At 38.6% G+C, this 24,299-nt stretch overlaps 1 protein-coding gene, 1 long non-coding RNA gene and 1 pseudogene across 4 annotated transcripts in view; 2 read left to right on the top strand and 1 right to left on the bottom strand.

Moving 5' to 3' along the window:
• LOC112866450 (trypsin-4-like) overlaps positions 1 to 24,299 on the top strand; it is a 92,283-nt gene that overhangs the window by 9,641 nt on the left and 58,343 nt on the right. For 2 of the 3 annotated variants that reach the window (XR_015244429.1, XM_086688357.1), the window contains exons 2-4: positions 1,366 to 1,507; positions 7,187 to 7,434; positions 8,254 to 8,390. Coding sequence is in view for 2 of the 3 variants with exons in the window: in XM_086688357.1 (XP_086544483.1) it covers positions 1,366 to 1,507; positions 7,187 to 7,434; positions 8,254 to 8,390 (527 nt within the window). In the remaining variant the exon portion in view is untranslated. Of the gene's footprint in view, positions 1 to 1,365; positions 1,508 to 7,186; positions 7,435 to 8,253; positions 8,391 to 8,771; positions 9,067 to 24,299 lie in introns of those variants that run through there. The other variant, XM_086688356.1, reaches the window with a different exon arrangement.
• Positions 8,281 to 11,917, bottom strand: LOC147583010 (uncharacterized). The gene is made up of 2 exons (XR_015244433.1): positions 11,687 to 11,917; positions 8,281 to 8,525 (listed from the first exon to the last, which is right to left on the bottom strand). It is a non-coding gene; the product is annotated as an uncharacterized LOC147583010 (long non-coding RNA).
• LOC112866451 (olfactory receptor 9A1-like) lies at positions 19,278 to 20,408 on the top strand (annotated as a pseudogene).

Below are 24,299 nucleotides of genomic sequence, written 5' to 3'. Positions count from 1 at the left end.
ATACAGCCCGAATTTGAATCAAGGCATCTGTTTCCAGAGGATAAGTAGTGTACTATACTTCAGTGTCTGTATAGAGTATCTCTCCCTATATTCTTTTGCCAGAATTAAAGTTTTATTTTTAATTACTTATTTTTTTTTTCCTGCAGGAGTTATGATGACTGGTCTCAGAGTGTCCCTGTAGTCAACCAGTAGGAAAAATCAGGGAGCTATAGGAAAGGCTGCAATGCTTGACTGTGGATACAGCCAAGAATCCTTAAGCCTTTGGAAGGTTAGAAATAAGCTAAGTCACTCTGGAAAGCAGCAAACTGGGTGAGGAGAGGCAGGGAGGTCCTGTAGAAGAGAAGTGCATAAATGGGATTTGGAATCACATGGACTGAAGTCTGAATCTTTGAACCAACCATCATTCACTGGTCATATGACCTCGTGTGCTAATTTTATTTAAATAAAAAAATTGAATACAGTTGACACACAACATTACAGGTCTACAGCATAGTGATTCAGTGATTCCACTGAGTTTATACATTATACTATGCTCACCATAATTATAGTTACCATCTGGCACCATACTAGCTTTTAGAATATCATGGACTGTATTCCCATGACTTATTTATTCTATAGAAACTTGTGCCCATTTTTTCCATCCCCTCATCCCCCTGCCCTCTGTTAACCATCAGTTTGTTCTCTGTATTTATAGGCCTATTTCTCTTTTTTGTTTGTTTATTTATCAGATTTTTTTAGATTCCACGTATGTGGTATTTGTCTTTCTCAGTCTGACATATTTCACTTTGCATAAAACCCTCTAGGTCTATTCATATCATTGCAAATGGCACTATCACATCCTTTTTTATGGCTGCCTAATATTCCATTATATTGTCTATCTTGAGAAAGAACAACAAAGCTGGAGACCTCACAATTCCAGGTTTCAAGTCGTACTACAAAGCTGTAGAGTAAAACAGTATGGTACTGTCACAAAAACACATAGATCACTGGAACAGAATAGAGAGCCCAGAAATAAACCCATGATTATATGGTCAATTAATCTATGACAAAGAAGACTAGAATATTCAATGTGGAAAAGACACTCTCTTCAATAAATTCTTAATCTGTAAGATAATATAAAATTTATACACCCTATAGTTTTTTTTCCTGTGAAAAATAAAAAAAAATTAAAAAGTACATCAAGTACTTTAATACAGTGTTTTGTACAGTATGGTTCTCTAGTACCATAGAGTAGGGGCTAAGTGATTAATAAGTGGTAAATATTTATATTAACTGATACCAGCATTCTGAAATCTCTATAAGCACCTTGAGTTCTCTTTAGTCAGCCAGTTTATATCCCTTGATTCTCTTCTCTCTGTCTTCCAGGTGGTGTTTCATTTGTTAGTGAAGACATAGAAGGGTTAAATCACCTTCTCTACTTATTTTACCTGAATTCCAGTTATCGGTCCTGTGTGGGGACTCTGATTGCCCCTCAGTGGGTGTTGACGGCTGCACACTGCTTCTTACCGTAAGTGATGGGGATCCATCCACTCTGTTCCCAGGCTCCGAGGCTGGGCCTCCGCACTTCTTGTGGGAATTCTAAACACTTTGTGGTCAAGAGATTCTAGGACTATCATGGTAAAAGGGAGTTCAGCTACTCAGATACAACTTGACTAAGGAATGTTCCACATTCTTATGTTTGACATGTCCCAAAAGGAAAAGTAATACGGTGTAATATGATACCTTACGTATAGGTAAAAATAACTTTGCAGGCCACTCTTTTTTTAAAAAAATATTTATTTATTTATTTATTGTTGAGAGAGAGAGAGATAAAGAGTGATCAGGGGAGGGGCAGAGAGAGAGGGAGACAGAATCCCAAGCAGGCTCTGCACTGTCAGCACAGAGCCCGTTGCGGGGCTCGAACTCCCCAACTGTGAGATCATGACCTGAGCAGAAATCAAGAGTCGATGCTCAACTGACTGAGCCACCCAGGCACCCTGACCTTGCAAATCATTCTTAATGTTTTTAAGATTCATCCAAAATGTTAGGGATATGATTATATTTCATTTTTCATTACAGTATAATATTTAAATGTGACTATCACAATTTGTTCATTCTTTTCTTGGTAGACATTTGAGTTATTTCTAGGTTTCTGCTATTGTGAATGGTTACTGTAATCATAGTTGTACCATGTACCTTGGAAGGTATTCTCATGTGTATATCTGCAATACACACACACATATAGATGTATATATATACACATATACATGCATACATATCGGTGTATCTGCAACAACATCTCCTGGATGTCATAGAGGATGCTAATGTTCACTTTACACATCCTCCAGCGATTTATAAGCATTTTCCAGCATTGAGTATTGTCCAACTTTTTTATTATTTTGCTGATTGTGTTAAATTTCTTGTTATGCTCATAATTTTATTATCTTTATTAGTAGCGATGATTGGCTTATTTTTTTCTCCTCCTCCTTGTCCTTCTCCATCCTCTTCCTTCTGCTATTAATATTTCTTCTGGGATATATTCTTTCATGTTTTTTGAACATTTTGTGACTTTTCAAAAAAAATTGCTTTGTAGAACTTCTATAAATGCCCTAGATATAACTCTTTTGTCAATTACATATGTTGAAAATATCTTCTTTGTGGCTTGATCTTCTCTTTAATGGTGTATTTTGATTAATAAGAGCTCTTCATTTGACTATAATATGATTTAACATTTAAATTATCAATCTTTATTTGTGGTTGTTGGGTATTGTGACTGGTTGAAAATATTCTTTATGACATCAAGATCAGAAAGATATTTCTTTAAGGTTATTTCTAGAGATTCTAAAGACTTGATTTTATATTTAAGTATTTATATCATTTGGAACTGATTTTTGTGAATGCTGTGAAGTAGGGATCCAGTTTTGTTGTTTTTAACATAGTAAGCTAAATATCCACATTTCATTTATCTAATGGTCTCTTCTTTCTTCAACAACCTGCAACACCACTTCTGACATCTATCAAAATTCTTTATTTTTGCATGGGTCTGTTTTGGGTCTCTCTGTCTCTGTACTGCTCCTTTGGGTTATTTATTATAGACCAATTCCACAGTGTCTTAAAAATTATGACTTTATTATAATTCGTGATTTCTGATAGGGTAGGCCAACCATGTTTTTATTTATCAGGAACACTTAGGTATTCTTTTAAATAACTTTTCAAGCTTTATGAAAAACTCTGTTGTGATTTATTTGGAATTGCTTTAGCTCTTTGTATCAGCTGGGGAGAATTGATATTTTTCTGATATTGATTATTCCCAGCCATGAATCTGGCATATCTCTCCACTTATTTAGCTTTCCCTTTAATGCGTTTCAAGAAATTTATTTTATCTGAATACATGTCTTGCACATATCTTATTAAATTTATTCTTAAAGTGCTTTATATTTTGCTATTATATTTTAATTGATGTACTTTCAGAAAATTATATTTTCTACTTGTTAGTGATGATGGAAATGTAATTGGTGTTCATAAATTGATCTAATGGCTTGTTGCTTTGTTATATTCTCCTACTGTTTCTAGTAATTTATATATATGTTCCTGTGGATTTTCTATTTGCCATCTTTGAAAAGGGACATTTTCATTATTATTTTAATTCTAAATAATTTTTAAAAATTTCCTCATGATTAAATCTTTCATTCATAAGTTTAGAATATGGAGGGGTAAATTTTGAGGGATAACTTTCCAAATTAAAAAAAATTCTTTGGGTTCTAGTTTAATTGTTTTTGTGGTCAGAGAGTGTGATCTATGTGATACTAATTCTTTGAAAAGAATTGGGACTTGCTTTTCAGACCAGTATCAAGTCAATTTTTGCAACCCCCCATGTTATGAAAGAATGTATACTCTCTAATTTTAGGGTAGAAGTCTCTCTATATATCAAACTTCAATTGTGTAGTTTAAGTCTTTGGTATCCTTACTATTTTTATTTTTATTTTTTTTTTTTGCTTAATAAATCAATAATTGAGAGATTTAAGTTGAAATATTCTTCTGTATTAGTAGATTGAGCAAAATAGTCCTATAACTTTATTACTTTTTTAAAAAATGTTTTTTAGGGTATTTTATTAAATATATGTAAATTTAGGTACATTTATAATGTAGGTACTTTGTGTACATTCCCAATAAATCAAGGCTATTACTGTATGTCATTACTTTCTCTCATATATATAATATTGTTTGTCCTAGAGCCTATTTATCAGATATTAACATGCCAATCCTGGTTGGTTGTTTGGTTGGTTAGTATTGTCCTGGTATATCATTTTACATCTTTACTTTTCTGCCTTTCTGTATCTTTTTTATTTAAGCACATCTCTTAATTTACATATAGCAGGATTTCTAAAAATACAGTTTATAATTTCTGTCTTTTAACTGATGAGTTTAGGCCATTTGTATTTATTTTGATTATTATTATACTCAGATTTTTTCTACCTATTTTGAATTTCTACTCTTTATATTTGTGTGAAAATGCTTTTGCCCTTTTACTTGATTAATATTTTAGATACCTTTTAATTCTTCTTCATTTTTGTTGTCGAATATACACATGTCCTATTCTTTTAGTCATTGCTTTATAAATTTTAATATGGAAATTTAATGTAACAGAATTCAAAGTTAAACGATATCCGAATGCCTTCCTTATACCCCTTCTTCATTATGGTCCATCCATATCCCTCAGAGGCAACCACTATTCTCTTGTTTTTCCACCATAGTTTAGTTTTACATGTCATAGAGCTGCCTTAAACTGAAATGCACTCACTATAATTTGCCTGAATCATCTATTTATCATAAATTCTTTAAAATATAAACTTCTGCAATTACTTATAAATATATTTTATGATAAGTCACAAAATTTCTTAACAGAAGGAAAAAAGAGAAATAGAGGAAGGATAAAATATTAGAGGGCACTGGTTTTAGTTATTAAATCAACACTATAAACATGAATGACTTTCCTTCAGCAAGAAAGGAGAGTAATCTTAGAAACAGAAAAAGCCAATTTGACACACAAGACACACAAGAGAGTTGCTAAAACTGATTTAAACAAGTTTGTTTATTTATTTTGAGAGAGAGAGAGAGAGAGAGCACATGCATGGGAGGGGCAGAGAGAGAGAGAGGGAGAGAGAGAGAAACCCAAGCAGGCTCTGCACTGTCAGCATGGAGCCTGATGTGGGGCTGGAACCCATGAACCGTGAGATCATGCACTGAGCCAAAATCAAGAATTGGATGCCTAACTGACTGAACCACCCAGGTTCAGTTGTAGAAGTTGTATAATTTAAGTTGTATAATTAAACCCAGTACTCATTAATTCCCAAGGTATGGAAATGGAGGGACGAAGGTCATTAAGTGATCTCTCATTTAGAAAGATAAAAGAGAAAGAATCTTATCATGAAGGCTTCTTTCCTTTTTGTTCTAATGTATCTGTCAAATGAACAACATTGCTCTTGTCAAAAGTTCCTCTGAGGGGCGACTGTACTTTCTTATTGTCCTTGGGGAATTATGCCGACTGGAGAGCTATCACATGAATTTAAACACAAAGGGAGCATGTGTTTGGTACAAAGAACCAAATAGACTAAGATGATCCAATGAGAACTATAACAGTTACGATACCCTGGCCAAAGACCAGTCATCCCCATCTAAGCACCTAGCAGAATCCTTCACTCCAAGCAGATGAAACTAAGTGTGGTAGTTCTCAGGAACACAACAAAACTAAGGAAAGTCCTTATAATGTATAATATCTTGTAAAAGCGAGCCAAAGCAAAATTTGTCTAAAGGATGCTGCTCTGATGAGATCTTTTAAACTTGTCAGTCCTTGGGATTGACTGAAGGATGAATTTATCAGGCCTATTTCTGTCCTCTCTCTTTAGACTTTATCTGATAACTGTCCATAAGGCGACAAAGACAGACTGGGAGACAAATGGTACTGTTGTTAGGAGACAATATAAACTTAGCATTTGGGAGCTCAACAACAACAAAAATTGATGCTCAGTACCAGTGTGGTACCTATCTCACTGTTGTTGCTAGAGAAATCCCTGAGTGACTGACTCAGGGGCCTCACAGGAGTGCCCTGTTCTGAATTTCAGGTTAAAAAAATTTTTTTTTTTAACATTTATTCATTTATGAGACACAGAGAGCACAAGCAGGGGAGGGGCAAAGAAAGAGGGAGACACAGAATCCAAAGCAGCCTCCAGGCTCTGAGCTGTCAGCACAGAGCCCAACGCGGGTCTTGAGCTCACAAGCTGTGAGATCATGACCTGAGCCAAAGTCAGACGCTTAACTGACTGAGCCACCCAGGTGCCCCTGAATTTAGGGTTTTGAGCCATGTTAGTGAGAGTGGATCTCAACTGGATCTCAGTGGAAAACCAGGATCTTTGACTACTGTTTTCCCAAAGATCTACCGGAAGACCCTGTAAATCCAGCAGTTTTGATAGACATGAGTAAAGCATAGTATATTCAGGTGATCCTCCATACCTTTAAAATATTTAACCTCTCGAAGCTGTTACTCATTTCCTCTTTACAATTTCACATTTCCTGTTTCCCCCAACTCCCGAAGAAGCCTCCCTAACAGAACCTACTACTTTCATAAAAGCCTTGACTATCCATTTGCATGCTTCTTTCCGCTGTTTCTAGGTCTTGAATTGGACCTTCTCTCGAGAATTATGCTAAGGGTAGAGCCCAAGCCATTGCACTGCTTAACTCCTGGAGGCACCATCCCCATTATAGTCTATGTGAATGGTAACCCATTGACTTGTATAGTGCATCACCTGCATGACCCCATGTGGCACCTACATATAAAAGATCAAATGGACAGGGGCACTGGGTGGCTCAGTCATTTGAGCATCTGACTTTGGCTCAGGTTGTGATCTCATGGTTTGTGGGTTCGAGCCCTGTGTCAGCCTCTGTGCCGATAGCTCAGAGCCTGGAGTCTGTTTTGGATTCTGTGTCTCCTTCTCTCTCTGCCCCTCCCCTGCTCGCGCCCTCTCTCTCTCAAAAATAAATAAACATTAAAAAAATTAAAAAAAAAAAAGATCAAATGGGCAAACATGAGAGAAAAAGATTAAATGGGTTACTATAGAAGGAAATTGTGTGTGTGTGTGGGGGGGGGGGCGGTGATTAGCCTTGTGACCTGTGAGTGTCAATCCTTTTTTTTTTCTTTTTAATTTTCCAGAGATCTTTGGGTCATCTTTCATGATAGTTCCGCAAATCTTCGAGACTTTCATGGGGAGATTTTACCTTATGAGAAGATCATTGTTCACCCAAACTTCACTGCCACCTCTCCTAAAAATGACCTCATGCTGATAAAGTTGTCTGTACCTTTCACTTTCTTCTCCACCAATATGTTTCAGTTGCCTACTCTCAAGAATGCAGTTAAAGATTGCTTGATTCACACCTGGTTACAGACTAAAGACTTTATTGGTGAGTGACTATCAAAAAGAAGAGATAGTTCTTGGATATATTCACATCTTCAAGATCTCTGAGGAATTAGGGGAAGGAATTGGAACTTAGAGGCCTAGTGTCAGATTTCTAAGCCTGTGTGGAAAACTAGAAATGGCACGAGTGGTATTGGCTTTCTACAGGAGAAGAGATGATCTTTTGGGCCTTGAGAATCGATTCCTAGATCAAGGTGTTACATGTGTGTATCCCATTGGCACACCCTGCAGGGACTGGAACTCAGAGATCTATGTTTGAGTATTGGTTCTACCATTCATTGTAGGTTTATGAACAAATTTTTTAACTTCTTTGGATCTTAATTTGCAAATTGGTAACAAATCCTACTTTCCCTTGACCTAACAGGAGTGATATTGTTATCAATTACAATGATAATGACTACCATTTGCTGATCGCTGATTACCTACCAAGCGCTAAGCATCCTATAGATATTATACAGTTATCATCACATATCATGTAGATAAGTTTTCTTGGGATTAATACCTTATAAAAGAGGAAACTAAGACTTTGGGAAATTAATTATCCAAGATCATGAACTTGGTGATGACAGAGCTTGGATTCCGATCTTGTTTGATGTGTGGAGTATCTTCTCACCAACCATCCCTTGATGCTGATCATCTTTCAGAGATGATAAACAGAGCAGGAGGATGTGTTTGACCCATGGTGTGTTCCATCAGTTCTTCTGCAGTCCATTCTTACTGAGAAGAAGGCTTGAAGGAGAAGGAGGTAGGATGCCTTATGAAAAGGCAAACGGGAATGAAAGTCTCCTTTATTTCTTGTGCTTAGGAAATTCACATAGTAAGCTGCAAAGTGTCACGGCTCAATTGAACTTTAATGTAAACTGCAAAAAAATACTGGGTGAAAAACTCCTTGAAGACATGTTCTGTATGGGACCCACGCTAGGAAGTCAGGATCACTGCCAGGTAAGTCTTCTTACCTCATTTGTGCATAAACTCAGTCTCTGTGTCTCTCCTCCTTCATCGAGGGTCCATCTGGATTTTTCAGTAGGCTAGGAGCTCAGAGAATAAGGGGGTAAAGAATGATCACTCTTCTCCACCCTGTGATAGCGACAAGAGAAATAGATTTTTGAGGAGTGGAAAGCTGTCTTCCAGATAGTTCTTTGAAATATCTGTCTAGGGATGAGTGGGAGGTGTAAGGGTAGTTAGTGCATTGGAAAGAAGCTTTCATACTAGATTCTTATATCCTGGACCCCTTTGCATGGCAAATATAGTGGGTTTCATTTTTGTTCAGGTATGAAATCTCAGGTGGTAAGGAAGTTCTCATTCCTGTACTCTATCTGGCAGGTGGTCACAGCTGCACCAGCCATATGTGGCGGTGAATTACAAGGGATTTTGTCTTGGGAAACCGGATGTATTCTAACAGGATACATTGTTGTCTTCACTGACCTACACAGCTACGTGCCATGGATCAAGAACATTATTTCTACAAAATAAGCTGATGTAGAGCTCCACTGATACCCTTACCTCCCAGCTGATCCACGGCAACCACATTATGTATCACAGTCCCAGTCTTTCCTAGGATCTAGGCTTGATTAGAGTTTCAAAAGAGATCATTGATGATTCCTGGGTGTTGGCATGACTCTAGTCTTTCTTTTTATTTTATTTATTTTTTAACATTTATTCATTTTTGAGAGACAGAGAGAGCATGAGTGGGGGAATGGCACAGAGAGAGCGAGACACGATCTGAAGCAGGCTGCAAGCTCCGAGCTGTCAGCACAGAACCCAGCCTGGGGGTCCAACTCATGGAGCACGAGATCATGACCTGAGCTGAAGTCAGATGCTTAACTGACTGAGGCACCCAGGCATTCCTAGTATCTCTTTTTAAATGTTATTTATTTTTGAGAGAGAGCGCATGTGTGAGAGAGAGCAGGGGAGGGACAGAGAGAGAGGGAGACAGAGAATCCAAAGCAGGCTCTGTGCTGTCCAGCGCAAAGCCCTATGTGGGTCTCCAACCCACAAATTGTGAGATTATGACCTGAACTGAAGTCAGACACTCAACCAACTGAGCCACCCAGGCACCCTGACTCTAGTCTCTTTAATGTTCCTAACACTGAAAACATGAATGCTGGCCTCAAGAAGTGGAGTTCACCCAGGAAGCTTTTGGGATTCTACCAATTCAGATATTTCTGTTAAAATACTCCCTGCCATATCTTAAGAACACAAAAAACGAGTGGAAATGAGGGATAATAACTACCAAGAGTTTATTTGAGCGAAGTGTAAACCACATAGCTGAGCAGTAATTTGCCAAAAGTTGGCCAGATGATTAGCAATTTTTCTAATGACCAAGTGTCTCCTGGGTATGTGTATGCGTGTATGTGTGTGCACGTTTGTGTGTACAGGTGGTGCAGTTAGTTTCCATTAGTTACTTAAAAGATCTATAGAATTCAAGTTTGCCTAGGTTTACTGAGGCCACCCAAAGGTCTTTGTAATATTTGGAATAAGGATTTCTGTATTTTGAACTATAGCTGTAATGCATACTCATAAATGATAGATGAGGTTTTTTTCCAGGACATTTTCCTTCCAGTTTATTGCTTTTTATTTAAAATCACACATACTTTCTTAAAGGGGTACAAAGTGGTGGAATTCATGAGGATTTTGCCTTGGAGTTTTCATACATGCCCCTGAATACAACCTTCGATACGACGTGTGAATTCATGAGCACACACTTCCATCCACAAGCACACTCAAAAAACACTTGTCATTCCAAAAATGTGTTCTCTACATATTATTTTTCTTTAGTTCATGATAGATTAAACTGATTTTAAACTAAAGCCTGTCTATTTTCATATAAAATATGAAAATATTGACTCTTCAAGAAATTTGTGCCTGAAATGTGAAATGCATTTTTGTTTTTCCCATGCCGTGAAATGTTGGGATTTCCTAAAATTAAAATTGCCACCCAGTTGATTAAATCACATACTTTTCCAAAGATTCAGAAAACTAAAACAGTTTTCTTTTTAAGACTCTTATGGGGATCAGAGATAATGTGGGAAACGTTTTGTATGCAGAGGAATAGTATAGGGATTGGCAGCGGTTAGTAGTTTTGACAGTTTCCACCTGTTTCACCCTTTTGCCTATTTAATTCCTACTACTCCAAGTTGCTAACAATCCTTTTCGCCTTTATCATATGCCAGGCTGTCTATTGTCATCAGCCGGCTGAACTTGTTGCAACTGAACTTTTTACTGAGATGATCTTCCTAACAACCTACCCTGATTCCTGTCCTTTGTTTTTTTTCTTGCCTCTTACCTAGAGCTCTTGCTGTCTCCATTCCACTGCAGTTGTTCTAGGCTGAATTGGATGTTTTAATTATAAGCCTTTCCTTATTGATTAGGTCATAAATTCTTCCATTATTGGGCATTTTTACTTCTTTATATTTTCTGGACTTGAGTTTTCCTTGTATGAGTTTTCCTTCTCTCCATCTCATCTCACTCCTCAATTTGAAAAGGAAAAGGTAAGTCTGTCTCTTCAGCTGTCTGTCTATCTATCTATCTATCTACCGATCTATCCATCTAATCAACATCTCATCATCATCTGCTTGTCTAACCGAGACTGGGCTGTTTGTCGCACGACTAATTTTTGGAGTGTGCAAATACGTTTCTAATTATCCTGTCAATTTCACCTAAACTCCAATTCTGCATATGACTGGTTCCAAAGACTATTTTAAGTTAGTTTACCAAGAATTTCACGTGTCACATCCACCTTCCCCTCCTGACATTCCCACCAACCACAGCTCATTTCCTTTCTGGTTCCTTATTATCTCGTACATGGGCTGGAGCTAATGCTCCATGACCTTCTCTGTAGCTTAAGTACATTGCAGTAAAATGGATCCCTGATACCAACCAACAGATTTCAGTATAGTAAATGGAGAACAGGGACAGGAATGCGTGCCCTGTTTGATCAAGTGGATGGCTCTTCTCTGCACTCTGGTTTCCCATCTTATCTCCAAGCTTGTGATTCAATCATGTCTGACCTTCAACTCAGGAGGAGAGGGATCACCACTTGGGTACATAATTTTATTTATATATTACTTCAAAATCCTTTCTGAATTCATGTGTATATGTTACATATTTGGCTTCTATTTACCCCTCACTTATTTATTCATCTTAGACCCATTCCAGCTTCCTGGGGAGTTCATTCAGAAATCTGTTTCTGGGTCTTCAGGTCTATTGTTTCCCTGGGTAAACTATTGTAACCTCACCATACTTGCCGACCACTTAATGCTTCTGGCATCACAGTTTTTCTTCCTCAGTCCATGTCCTTCTTTGGAGGAGATTGATATCCAGTTTCAGTAGACTGTGGTTCAGTTCTTAGCCTAGAATTGACAAACTATAAATTTGGGAAATCAATGAGCTTTGATTTTTAGATTGGCTTTATGTATAAAACAAAAAGAGTTAGACTGGATGATCTCAGTAACGGACACTGTAACTACCCTCCCACAGTCCTCTCCACCCCTCCTCTGTTAGGTCACAGTCATCCCCTAGGGTGCAGTCTGACCTAAACTTATCAGTGAGCTCCCTGTGTCTGGCTCAGGGATGGATATATGATGCAATTTGGCTTATGAAACATCAGTGTCTTAATGTTCAGTGTTGAGATAACATTGTAATGAGCTCTGTTGAGACCTTGTGTGGGCAGTGTGGCAGGTGAATGAGACATCAGAATTGCTGCTGTCGGGGAAGCTGCCTAAGGATCACATGCATTCACAGGGGAAGTCGAAACAAGAGAATGGCCCAGAAATGTAGCTGTAGCTGAAGTCCTGATTAAACCATTCCAGAATTTAAGTCTTTTCTCTGGATAGTTTTAGTAATACAATCTACTACTAAATTCCTTTCAGTGTTTAGGACAATTTGAGTTGGGCTTTCTGTTGCTATAATTAAAAACATCTCCAGGAATACAGTTTCCAAGTCCCTTCTGTCTCTGCTATCAATCTAGACTAATGTGTGCTAAATGCCCGATGTATCCATTTTTATTAATTTTCAGAAATACCTGTGGGCTCATTTTTATTAGACATAAACATTCTGCATCTTCTCAAATTTTTAGTTTTATTCATTATAGTCAGAAAATACACTTTGAATGATTTCAGTCTTTGTAACCTTATTGAGACTTGTGGCCTAACGTGACCTATCTTGGATAATGTTCTGTGTGCACTTGAGAAGAATGTGTATTCTCTGCTTTTGTTGGGTGGAGTGAACTCTGTTTGTTAGGCCTAGTTAGTTTATTTTATTGTTCAAGTATTCTATTTCCTTACTAATCTTCTGTTTACATGTTTTACTGAAAGTGACATAATGAAGTTCTTCCTTCAATTTTGTTAATATTTGCTTCATATAATGTGGGTCTTTGTTGTTTGGAACATATATAATCATTTTTTTTCTTTGCTAAATTGAATTTTTTATTAATGTATAATGTCTTTTGTCTCTTGCAACAGTTTTTGACTCAAAGTCTATTTTGTCTGATATTAGTATAGTTACTTTAGCTCTCTTTTGGTTAGTATTTATATGGAGTATCTTCTTCCATCTGCTCAACGTATTTGTGTCTTTGGATCTAAAGTGAATTTCATGTAGCTTATGAAAGAAATTGAAGGATACACAAAGAAATGGAAAAATATTCCATGCTTAAAGATTGGAATAACAAATATTGTTAAAATTTCAATACTATCCAAAGCAATCAACACATTCAGTGCAATCCCTACCAAAATAGCACCAGCATTCTTCACAGAGCTAGAACAAACAATCCTAAAATTTGTATGGAACCACAAAAGACCCCAAATGGCCAAAGTAATGTTGGAAAAGAAAACTAAAGCTGGAAGCATCCAAATATCAGACTTTTAACCTGTATTACAAAGCTGTAATCATCAAGACAGATGGTATTGGCATAAAAACAGACACATAGATCAATGGAACAGAATAGAGAACCCAGAAATGGACCCACAAATACATGGTCAACTAATCTTCAACAAAACAGGAAATAGTATCCAGTGGAAAAAAGACAGTCTCTTTAGCAAATGGTGCTGGGAGCACTGGACAACAACATGCAGAATGAAACTAGACCACTGTCTTACACCATACACAAAAATAAATCCAAAATGGGTGAAAGACCTAAACGTGAGACAGGAAACCATCAAAATCCTAGAGAAGAAAACAGGCAGCAACCTCTTTGACTTAGGCTGCAGCAACTTCTCACTTGACATGTTTCCAGAGGCAAGGGAAACAAAAGCAAAAGTGATCTATTGGGACCTCATTGAGATAAAAAGCTTCTAGGGGTGTCTTGGTGGCTCAGTTAAGCATGCCATTTCAGCTCAGGTCATGATCTCATGGTTTGTGAGTTTGAGCCCTGCATCCGGCTCTGTGCTGACAGCTAAGAGTGTGGAGCCTGCTTCAGATTCTCTCTCTCTCTCTCTCTCTCTCTCTCTCTCTCTCTCTCTCTCTGCCCCTCCCCCACTCACACTCTGTCTGTCTCTCTTAAAAATGAATAAACATTAAAAAATTAAAAGATAAAAAGCTTCTGCACAGCAAAGGAAACAATCAATAAAACTAAAGGCAAACAACAGAATGGGAGAAGATATTTGCAAATGACATATCGCATAAAGGGTTAGTATCTAAAATCTATAAAGAACTTATCTAACTCAACACCCAAAAAACAAATAATCCAGTGAAGAAATGGACAGAAGACATGAATAGACACTTTTCCAAAGAAGACATCCAGATTACTAACAGACACATGAAAGATGCTCAACAACACTCATCATCAGGGAAATATAAATCAAAGCCACAATGAGATACCACCTCACACCTGTCAGAATGGTTAAAATTAACAACTCAGAAAATAGCAGATGTTGGTGAGGATGTGGAGAAAGGGGATCCCTATTGCACTGTTCATGGGAATGCAAACTGGTGTTGCCACTCTGGGAAACAATGTGGAGGTTCCTCAAAAAATTAAAAATAGAACTACTGTATGACAGCAATTGCACTACAAGGAATTTATCCAAAGGACAAACATGCTGATTTGAAGGGGCACATGCACCCCAATGTTTATAGCAGCACTATCAACAACAACTATTGGAAAGAGCCCAAATGTCCATCAACTGATGAATGGATTAAGAAGATGTGGTATACACACACACACACACACACACACACACACACACACACACACTGGAATACTACTTGGCAATTAAAAAGAATGAAATCTTGCCATTTGCAACAACATGGATGCTATTGGAGGGTATTATGCTAAACAAAATAAGTCATAGAAAGAAAGATACCACATGATCTCATTCATATGTAGAAGTTGAGAAACTTAACAGATGAACATAGGGGAAGGGAAGAAAAAACAAGATAAAAACAGGGAGGCAAATCATAAGAGATTCTTAAACACAGAGGGTTGATGAGAGGGGTGAATGGGGGGATTGGTTAAATGGGTTATAGTCATCATAGAGGGCACTTTTTGGGATCAGCACTGGTTGTCATATGTAAGAGATGAATCACTGGGTTCTACTCTGAAGCCAAGACTACACTGTATGTTAATTAACTTGAGAATAAAAAAAAAAAATAAGTAAAGGGAGTTTCATGTAGACAGCGTACACACAGGCTCATTTAAAAAAATTCCTGCTAGTCTCTGTATTTTGATTGAAGAATTTAATCCATTTTACGTTGAAAGTAGTTGCTGATAAGGAAGGACTTCTGTAATTTTGCTGTTTGTTTTGTGCAAGTCTTAGACTTTTCTGTCTTTCACTTTCTTCATTCCTTTATTTCCTTCATTACTGTCTTCTGTTTTGTTGTGTTGATTTTTCTTGCAGTAAACTGATTCCCTTATATTTTCCTTCTGTGTATATATTTTTAGCTATTTTCTTTCTGTGATTATATTTAACATCCCAAATTTATAACATGTAGTTTGAATTGATACCAACTTTACTTTAGTAGCATACAAAAACTCTGTTCTATATAGCACTATTCCCCTTTATATGTTGTCAAAAGTTACATAATTATACATTATTTGCCCAATAAAATGGATTTATAATATTTTATGCATTTGTATTTTAAATTATGTATAAAATGAAATGTGGAGTTACAAAAACCAAAAATACAATAAAGCTGGCTTTAATATTAGCCCATTAGTTATCTTTAGTGGAGATCTTTATATTTTTATTTTCAAGTTACTGTCTGTTGTTCTTTGATTTCAAACTGAAGTATTTCCTTTAGCATTTCATTTAGGACAAGTCTACTGGCAACAGACTCTCTCAGCTTTTATTTATCCAGAATTATCTTCATTTCTCACTCATTTTTGAAGGACAGTTTTGCTGGATTCAGAATTTTTTGGTTGACATTTTTTTCTTTCAGCACTTTAAATATGCCACTCCACTGCCCTCTGTCCTATATAATTTTTTATGAAAATTTGGCTGTTAATCTTCTGAGAATTCCTTGTATGTGAAAAGGTGCTTCTCTCTTGCTGCTTTCAGATTGTCCCTTGTCTTTGTCTTTTTACTGATTATAATGTGCCTTGATGTGGATCTGAGTTTATCCTACATAAAGCAAAAGATTAGGGTCTTCTCAGGTCTTTTCCTGTACATGGGTGCATGCATCTTTCCCTGTACATGGGTGTGGTTTTTAAGTTCCCCGGTGTATGTAGCTGCTTTTAAATTCCTTAATTTCCCAAAGACACTTACCCCAACTTTCCCTTTGAGTCTTTAGATGGTCTATTGTATGTCTCAACAGTAACTTTTCTTGCCCCACATCTGCTCTGCTTCCTCAGGGACTGAGGTCCCACAATGAGAATGCAGATTGCCATTTTCAAGACTTCTGCCAGGCTAGAAAGAGTGTGGGCAAGGGTAAATGAAAATACCACAAAGCTTTCCTAGCATTTTTCAATTTTCTTTTTCTTGAACCAGTGTTTCCATGGTTGCTATAAATCTTTTAATGTTTTCCAGAGTTCTGACACAGTTTTGACAGTTTCTGCTTGTTTTCTATGGTTTCTGTGGAGGGACAATAGCTTAGAGCTGCCTGTCCACCATTTTGCTCACATTATTACTCATCTCTGGCATGCGAGTTTTTGCTTTATGTCTTGAATTGTTTGTGGTGTCTTCTACTTGGGGGTGTCAAGGCTCTGTAGGACAAATGTAATCAGGCAGATGCACAGAAGAGAGCAGGGTCTGGTTTGAACTGGTTTGTGGTAACCAGGACTTGGAGCCTGGGAGGAGGGCAGCCTGCAGGCTGAGAAACTTCCAACAAGGGAGATTTCAAGTTTGGCCACTAAAAAAACTTTCAAGAGTTCTAAAATTTGATTAACCTCAGGGGATAAGGGCTGAAAGTTTCTCTGGGTTTCCCTTGACTGCATCAGATTTGGTTCCTCAGTGCATAACCCTTCTTGGGGACAATGAAGAGTAGGAAAGAAGGAGAGAGAAAGTCAGAGGGAGATAGTTGGCTTCCATAGCACTATTATTACCGGACTTTTCCCTAAGTTCTTGTGTGAAGACAGTTTTCTCTTGCACTGAGAATGAGAACAGCAGCAGCTTTCTTTGGGCCACACAGCACTAGTCAGGCAGGAGGAAGCCTGGGCTGATCCCTGGAGAGCTGTAGAACATTCCAGTTCAGTCTCTTTCTCTGGAGGTGAGTGTCTGCCAGGGTTCCCCTCTGTAAAGGAGAGAGCAAGAGAGGATCAGCATGGGAAGTTCTGGGCCTAGATGCTCTCTAGAACAAGGACATCTACAGCAGAATGGATGACCTCATCTTCAAATCTGCCATGCACAGCAGAGAGCAGATTTGACCTGACTCAGTGCTGGGCATAGGCATAGACCCTTGCTCTTGTCAGGACACTCTTCTATCCTTTGATTGTATCTGGTCCTGGCTAAACAAAAATTATGGAAGGAGACTTCCGCTAATAAGTCTGTTCTTGATCCTTGTCACCCAACTGTCATTTCCAAAGGGATCTCCAGAGAGAGGGCTGCATATTGACAGGGCAGCATTTCAGCAAAGACCAAAGGGAGAGGAAGCAGAGTTTGCTTCAACAATTGGTCATAGCTGGGGGTGCCTGGGTGACTCAGTTGGTTGAACTTCTGACTCTTGATTTTGGCTCAGGTCATGATCTCAGGCTGGGATCAAGTCCTGTGTCAGGCTCTGTGCTGAGCATTGAGCCTGCTTAGGATTCTCTTTCTCTCTTCCTCCGCCCCTCTCCCCTGCTCACTTGCTCTTTCTCTAAAATAAAAAAAAAAAATCAAAAGATTGGCCATAGCCAGGACTAAATAAGCTTTGTTCATAGATTTCATTCTTAATTGATTCATTGATTTATTCATTTAAAAATAATTGAATGTCAGAAACAGTAAACAAGCATGACAAAGTTTTTACTTTTTATGGTGCTTACCTTATAATAGGAGACAGATAGTAAACAAAAAGTAAAAACACAATTTTAGATGAGGAGAGCAAAGGAGATAAATAGATTCTGGTGAGCTGATAGAGAGTAAAGGGTAGAATGTGTTTTTTGTTTTTTGTTTTGTTTTGTTTTTTTGTTTTTTTAGGAAGGATCATGAGGAAAGGCTCCCTGAGCTTGGGCACTTGAGCAAATACCTGAAGGAAATGGGGGATGTATGTCAGAAATTGTAAGGGGCTCAGGACCTTGGATCTGTTTTATTTTATTGACAGCTGAATTTTTTCATTTGATTTTGGAGGAAAAACCTATTTGTTATCTCTGAGAAGACTCTCCTTACTTTCTGTTGGATTGAGACCATGGCTACTTATGTGTAGGGCTTGGGCTGAGCCCAGAGTTCACATTTGGTGGCTTTGGCTCCCTGCTGGATCCAGGGTTTTGAGCTCTCACGAAGGCAGGGGGTGTTGAAATTGGACCTTTAGCCTCTTGTCTGCCAGTTCCAACAGGAGGTGATATGGGACAGCTGGAGGTTGAGGATGGCAGTTCCTCCCATGCCCTCCTCTGGACCTTCCCCTATCAGTCTGGTGGATTGTTGGTATGAGGGTTGGGAGAGAGAGGCCTCTGACTGATTAAGCCTGGGTGCTGTTTAGCCTGTCACCTATGAAAAGACACATTTACTGGGGAGAAAAGCAAGGCAGGATTCCCCTTCCAAGAATAGAGGGCATAAAGTGAGAATTCACTCCGGCAGCTAGCTGACCTGTAGTCGGAGAAATACTCAGGCCTTGCCCTCAAGATCTTACAGAAAATCCTCAAAGAGTTGTCCATACCCATGCCTAACAGTGACACCTATGGTGATACAAGTAAAAGGAAAAACTTTCAAATGGATCTAGGGCAAATGGACCTTATGTCTTGGAGAAGCAAAGTAAACATGTACCTGCTCTGGGTAGGAGTGGGCAGAAAGACTTTTCTATAGTCTGGAGCAGGACTCACAGGACAGAATATATTTGGTGGATCGCATAGTTTAGGACATTCATGATGGAAGTGAGTTAGTGGTAAAAAGGAACACACTGGTCAGGGAGGCAGACTCGGTGGCTATTCACAGCATGATGGAAGGCAGGAAGACCTGTGGAATGAGAGATGTGGGTGGTGCACCCTGGGCAGGAGCTGGCTGTCTTGCCTATCGTATGCCATTGGTGACTGGGCTCGTCTTCCTGGCTAGATTTAATTTTCTTCATATATCATGATGGTCTTTAAAAAGATCAATACTGATCATGTAGGGGTAACAGTAGGACATGAACCCTTCCTAGACATGTTGTGGAGTCTGTGAACAGGAGAGGAATATTTTCTTTACCTGAAACTTTTTATTTTGGGATCAGAAGCAGTGTGATCTCTTTTTTACTCTCTAGATTTCACAAGGAACAACCTCTCAGGACTAAATGTTGGAGAGTCACTCTAGTGCCATTGACTTCTATCTCATAGGCTTCCCTGGCTCCCCAGAATTATGCATATTCTATTTGCTACCTTCTTCTTCTTCTGTTTGGTGACTCATGGGGAACATGTTCATCATTGTGATTGTCTGTGTTGATAAATGTTTGCAGTCCCCCATGTATTTCTTCCTTGGCCACCTCTCTGTCCTAGAAATCTTGCTCATATCTACTGCTGTTCCCTTGGTGCTCTGCAGGTTGCTGCTTCCTGGGATGCAGACAATATCTTTGACAACATGTGGTGCACAATTATATTTGTACCTTTCTTTGGGCACGTTGGAATTCATATTAATGGGAGTGATGGCTGTAGACTGTTATGTGGCTGTCTGTAACCCTTTGAGGTACAACATCATTATGGACAGCCACACCTGCATCTGGGTGGTTATTGTGTCATGGGTGTTTCAGTTTCTATTTCAAATCTGGCCAGTCTATGCCATGTTTCAGCTTACCTTCTGCAAATCAAATGTGATAGACCATTTTTTATGTGACCAAGGGCAATTGTTTGAACTATCCTGTGATGACAGCCATTTCACACAGTTTATTCTTTTTTAAATGGCTGTTTTCATTATCATTGGTGCTTTGATCCTACAGTCATTTCCTACACCTACATCATCTCTACCATCCTCAAGATCCCCTCAGCCTCAGGCCGGAGAAAAGCCTTCCCTACGTGTGCCTCACACTTCACATTTGTTGTGATCGGCTGTGGCACCTGCTTGTTCCTCTGTGTGAAACCCAAGCAAACGCAGGCAGCTTGAGTACAACAGGGTAGTGTCACTGATGGTTTTAGTGGTGACCCCTTTCCTGAACCCATTCATCTTCACCCTCCGGAATGAGAAATTCATAGAGGCCTTTCGAGATGTCATGAATCGCTGCTCACTGCTGTCAACTCCTCAAGGATTAGCTGTGTCCTAAAGACAATCATGAACTCATTATTGTGGACATGAATAATCTCAAAGCACTAATTTAGTCTGAAATGATCATTTTCAACACCACGTGGTTTGTGATCTACAAGGGCATTTTAAGACACAGCTAGCGCTCCAATTTATAATCAGATGATTCCTACATGGGAGATCACATTATTTTTTTACCTGGACATATATGTTTATATACTCTTCTGTAGTTATAATACAACTTACAATATAAATTTAACAGGTGTAAATGTACAAAATATGTGTGTTTTTTTTAAAGAACAGTTCAGCTTTTTGAATGGGAAAATCCAGGAAAAGTATAATTCTCTCCACGGCCGCTGACACACATGTTTGATTCTAGGTGCTGGAGTCATCTTCCCATATGTTTTCCTCTGCTTTCATGATTTCCTCACTGCCTAAAGCACCTTCTGTTTCTTTCTTTTTTTTTTCAATATATGAAATTTATTGTCAAATTGGTTTCCATACAACACCCCGTGCTCATCCCAAAAGGAAGCACCTTCTGTTTCTTATGTGAGTGGCTTCAAATCCAGTGTAAGGTCCTACCCTTTTTTGAGATTCCCTCCCCAACGTCCAACAGGGATGTACATACCTCTCTGTAAATCTTCTCAACTGGCAGTTGTGAGAGTGAACTCACTCCACAGTCCTGACTCCTCCCCAACCTCAGGGCCAGATGATTCAGATACATCTCTAATTGTTGTACTTTCTCAATGTCAGGAGGTCGGCCAATGCCTTAGAAAGAGGCATTTTCTCATCTGGCATGAGTCTCATGATTACACCAGTCCCAAATGTGGGAGGGCAACTGGCTAGTTTTGGGAATTGAAGTGACAAGGGTGAACTGATCTTGCTGTGCCCCTGGGCTGAAGCAGGTGTGCATGGAGGGCAGAAAAAGGGCAGCTGGTCACTTCTCCCCACATTGTGAAGTCCTCACATTGGTCAATCCTGACACAGGGCATTCCATCTCCCTTCTCTCTCAGCTACATTTCTGGGTTCCCTTCCTTCTCCGCCCTCACAAGGACCAGGTTTACCAAGCTGTCTTCCAGCTCTACAGTGAGCTTTCTCATCCACTTTGCAGTTCCAATATTGTGCCATCCTGGCCCCTTTCCTGTCACACCAGTATTTCAACTATAATATTTCTGTATCATATGACACTGGTTTACTGATTTTTTTCTGTATCACTATTTGTAAATACACAAATAGAATATTAGTCATCCAAATGTATTATCAAAAGGAGGCTACTTAAAGAATTTACATAACTTCCAGACTATCAGATATTTTACAGCTGTAAGAACAATGAGGAAGTTTTCTGTGCCATTAAGAGAAAGATCTCCACGATACACTGTTGAGTAAGAAAAGCAAAGAGCAGAGCATTTTGTTTAGTTTCTTAACTTTTTGTAAGACAAAAGTAGAATATACTTTATATTATTATTTGCATGGAGAGAAGTTTGGGAAGGGAGCACAGGAGGCTGGTGGTTGGGGAGGTGGCCGTGAGAGGGGGACTGAGGAGGAGTGCTGGGAGTGAGGTCTTTACATGGTTTTGAACTCCACATCATACTATGCCTTACTAAGTCAAAAATAAAAGTAATCATCCTGCCTCTAATTGCCAAAAACGTTTGCTTGTTTCTACAAATACATCACTGTAGCAGAGAAGACATTTTGGCAGAAGAATCTTTGGTAAGTCTGGACGCTCTATAAGGTTTCCGTAGGGCTGAGTAGAGCAAATGGGAGAAGAGTTGGGATGGAACAGAGCAACAGAGCTTCACATTTTTCTTGTCCTGAGTCCTTGGCTACTTTTGTAGGGATATGGAGATCATCTTTAAATATCACGGATTGGGGCGCCTGGGTGGCGCAGTCGGTTAAGCGTCCGACTTCAGCCAGGTCACGATCTCGCGGTCCGTGAGTTCGAGCCCCGCGTCGGGCTCTGTGCTGATGGCTCAGAGCCTGGAGCCTGTTTCCGATTCTGTGTCTCCCTCTCTCTCTGCCCCTCCCCCGTTCATGCTCTGTCTCTCTCTGTCCCAAAAATAAATAAACGTTGAAAAAAAAAATTTTTTTTAAATAAAAAAATAAAAAAAAAATAAATATCACGGATATACACCTCTTGTTATCTGATGGTTATGTTGGAAGTACTTTTTGTGAATCGGGGTTTTGTCTTTTTCACTTTTTTATTGAAATATTCTGTCATGCAGAAGTGTTAACTTTGTTGTTGTCAAACGTAATTTTTATCTGTGATGTGTATGTGTGTATATTGCTTTAAAAGTGCTTTTCCATTCAAAGGACGTGAACAACAGTCTCTTGTGATAACTATAGCCTCTGACAATGTAGATATAGGACAACCATTCTTTAAAATAGGAAAAGAATGGGAAGAGCACATGCAAAGTATTTTTTAACAGTTTTCAGTAATGACAGTGGTGGAGATAGTATTAGCAGTATTATTCTAGGACTGTTGTGTGTGTAATGTAAGATAAAGACAATGAATAATTATGGAATATTCTAGTTCTGAAAATAATATAGAGGAGGTTAGGTAAAGCCTCTAGGGTCTTGTATTTAAATTGTATATATCAGGATGGACTCATTTTATATAAATGGGCCCATTTTATATGTCCCTAGGTGTAGGTTGCATTCTGGCAATACTATTTCCCAAGATGAGTAATAGGACTTCTTGGAGAAATGGCTCTTTCCAGGTCTGGGCAAGAAATGTGTAAGACGAGCTTGTAATATCTTATCATAATGGGGATCAAAGATTACTGGGGTGATGTTAAAAGGTATCAGGAGCTGACTGGAGGAGACTTCTACTGGCCAAAGATGAGAGAAGGTACACTTCAAAAAAATACAATGGTTGCAACCATTGGAAATCTATCAAATATATTTAAGTCCATGAGTTCATAATGGTGTTCCAAAAGCAGCCACCCTCAAAAGGTTACCTTCATTATTTGTCAGACCCCAGCCAGATCAAGGCTCTGGAACCAGCTACTAAGTTACAGAAACACATGCAGAGAACAGAAAGACATGTTTAACTGTGCCCTGAAGATGGAGTCACCATAATGTGGACTGTGGGAAACTCTACAGTAAAAACCCTGATTCTTCAACAAAGAGATTGGAAGAAAATTAAAGAGCTGTAGAGAGAATCTATAGATTAAAATAGACTAAAAAAACATATGAAATAAAAATGTAGAATACTAAGCTATAGTGTGTAGCACTTCAGACTGGCCTGATAAAATTGTTAAGAAGTGCAAGGAAGTGATTACTACAAGGTCTGGATTGCAGTCACTTTTGAGAATATGAGGATTGCAGTTGGAATGGGTCAATGGAAATGTTTCTGGGGTTGCTATCAAATCTCTATTTTTTGATCTGGGTGGTGGTTTATAAGGGTATTCACCTCATAATTTATTAAGCTATATGTATGTTCAGTGTGGTCTTTCTGTATTCATGTTTTATATTAAAATGAAATGATTGGGGCGCCTGGGTGGCGCAGGTGGTTAAGCGTCCGACTTCAGCCAGGTCACGATCTCACGGTCCGTGAGTTTGGGCCCCGCATCAGGCTCTGGGCTGATGGCTCAGAGCCTGGAGCCTGTTTCCGATTCTGTGTCTCCCTCTCTCTCTGCCCCTCCCCCGTTCATGCTCTGTCTCTCTCTGTCCCAAAAATAAATAAACGTTGAAAAAAAATTTTTTAAAATAAAATGAAATGATTAAAAAGGACTTCTACGGTGCAGCCACTGTGGAAGTCAGTATGGAAATTCCTCAAAAAATTAAAAACAGAATTACCATATGATCCAGGAATTTTACAACTGGGCATTTACTTGAAGGAAATGAAAACACTACTTTGAAAAGACATATGTATCCCCGTGTTTATTGCAGCATTATTTACAATAGCCAAGATATGGAAGCAGTCCAAGTGTCCACTGATCGGTGAATGGCTAATGAGGATGTGGTTATATATAGTGGAATATTACCCAGCCACAAAAAAAGAATGGAATCTTTTGTTTGTAATGATGTGGATGGAGCTAGAGAGTATAATGCAAAGTGAAATAAGACAGTCAGAGAAAGGCAA

The sequence above is a fragment of the Puma concolor genome, chromosome A2 (genome assembly GCF_028749965.1).
Source record: "Puma concolor isolate L17-30 chromosome A2, mPumCon1.1.hap2, whole genome shotgun sequence".
NCBI classification, from domain to species: domain Eukaryota; kingdom Metazoa; phylum Chordata; class Mammalia; order Carnivora; family Felidae; genus Puma; species Puma concolor.
This window is presented reverse-complemented; position numbering and strand designations above follow the sequence as displayed.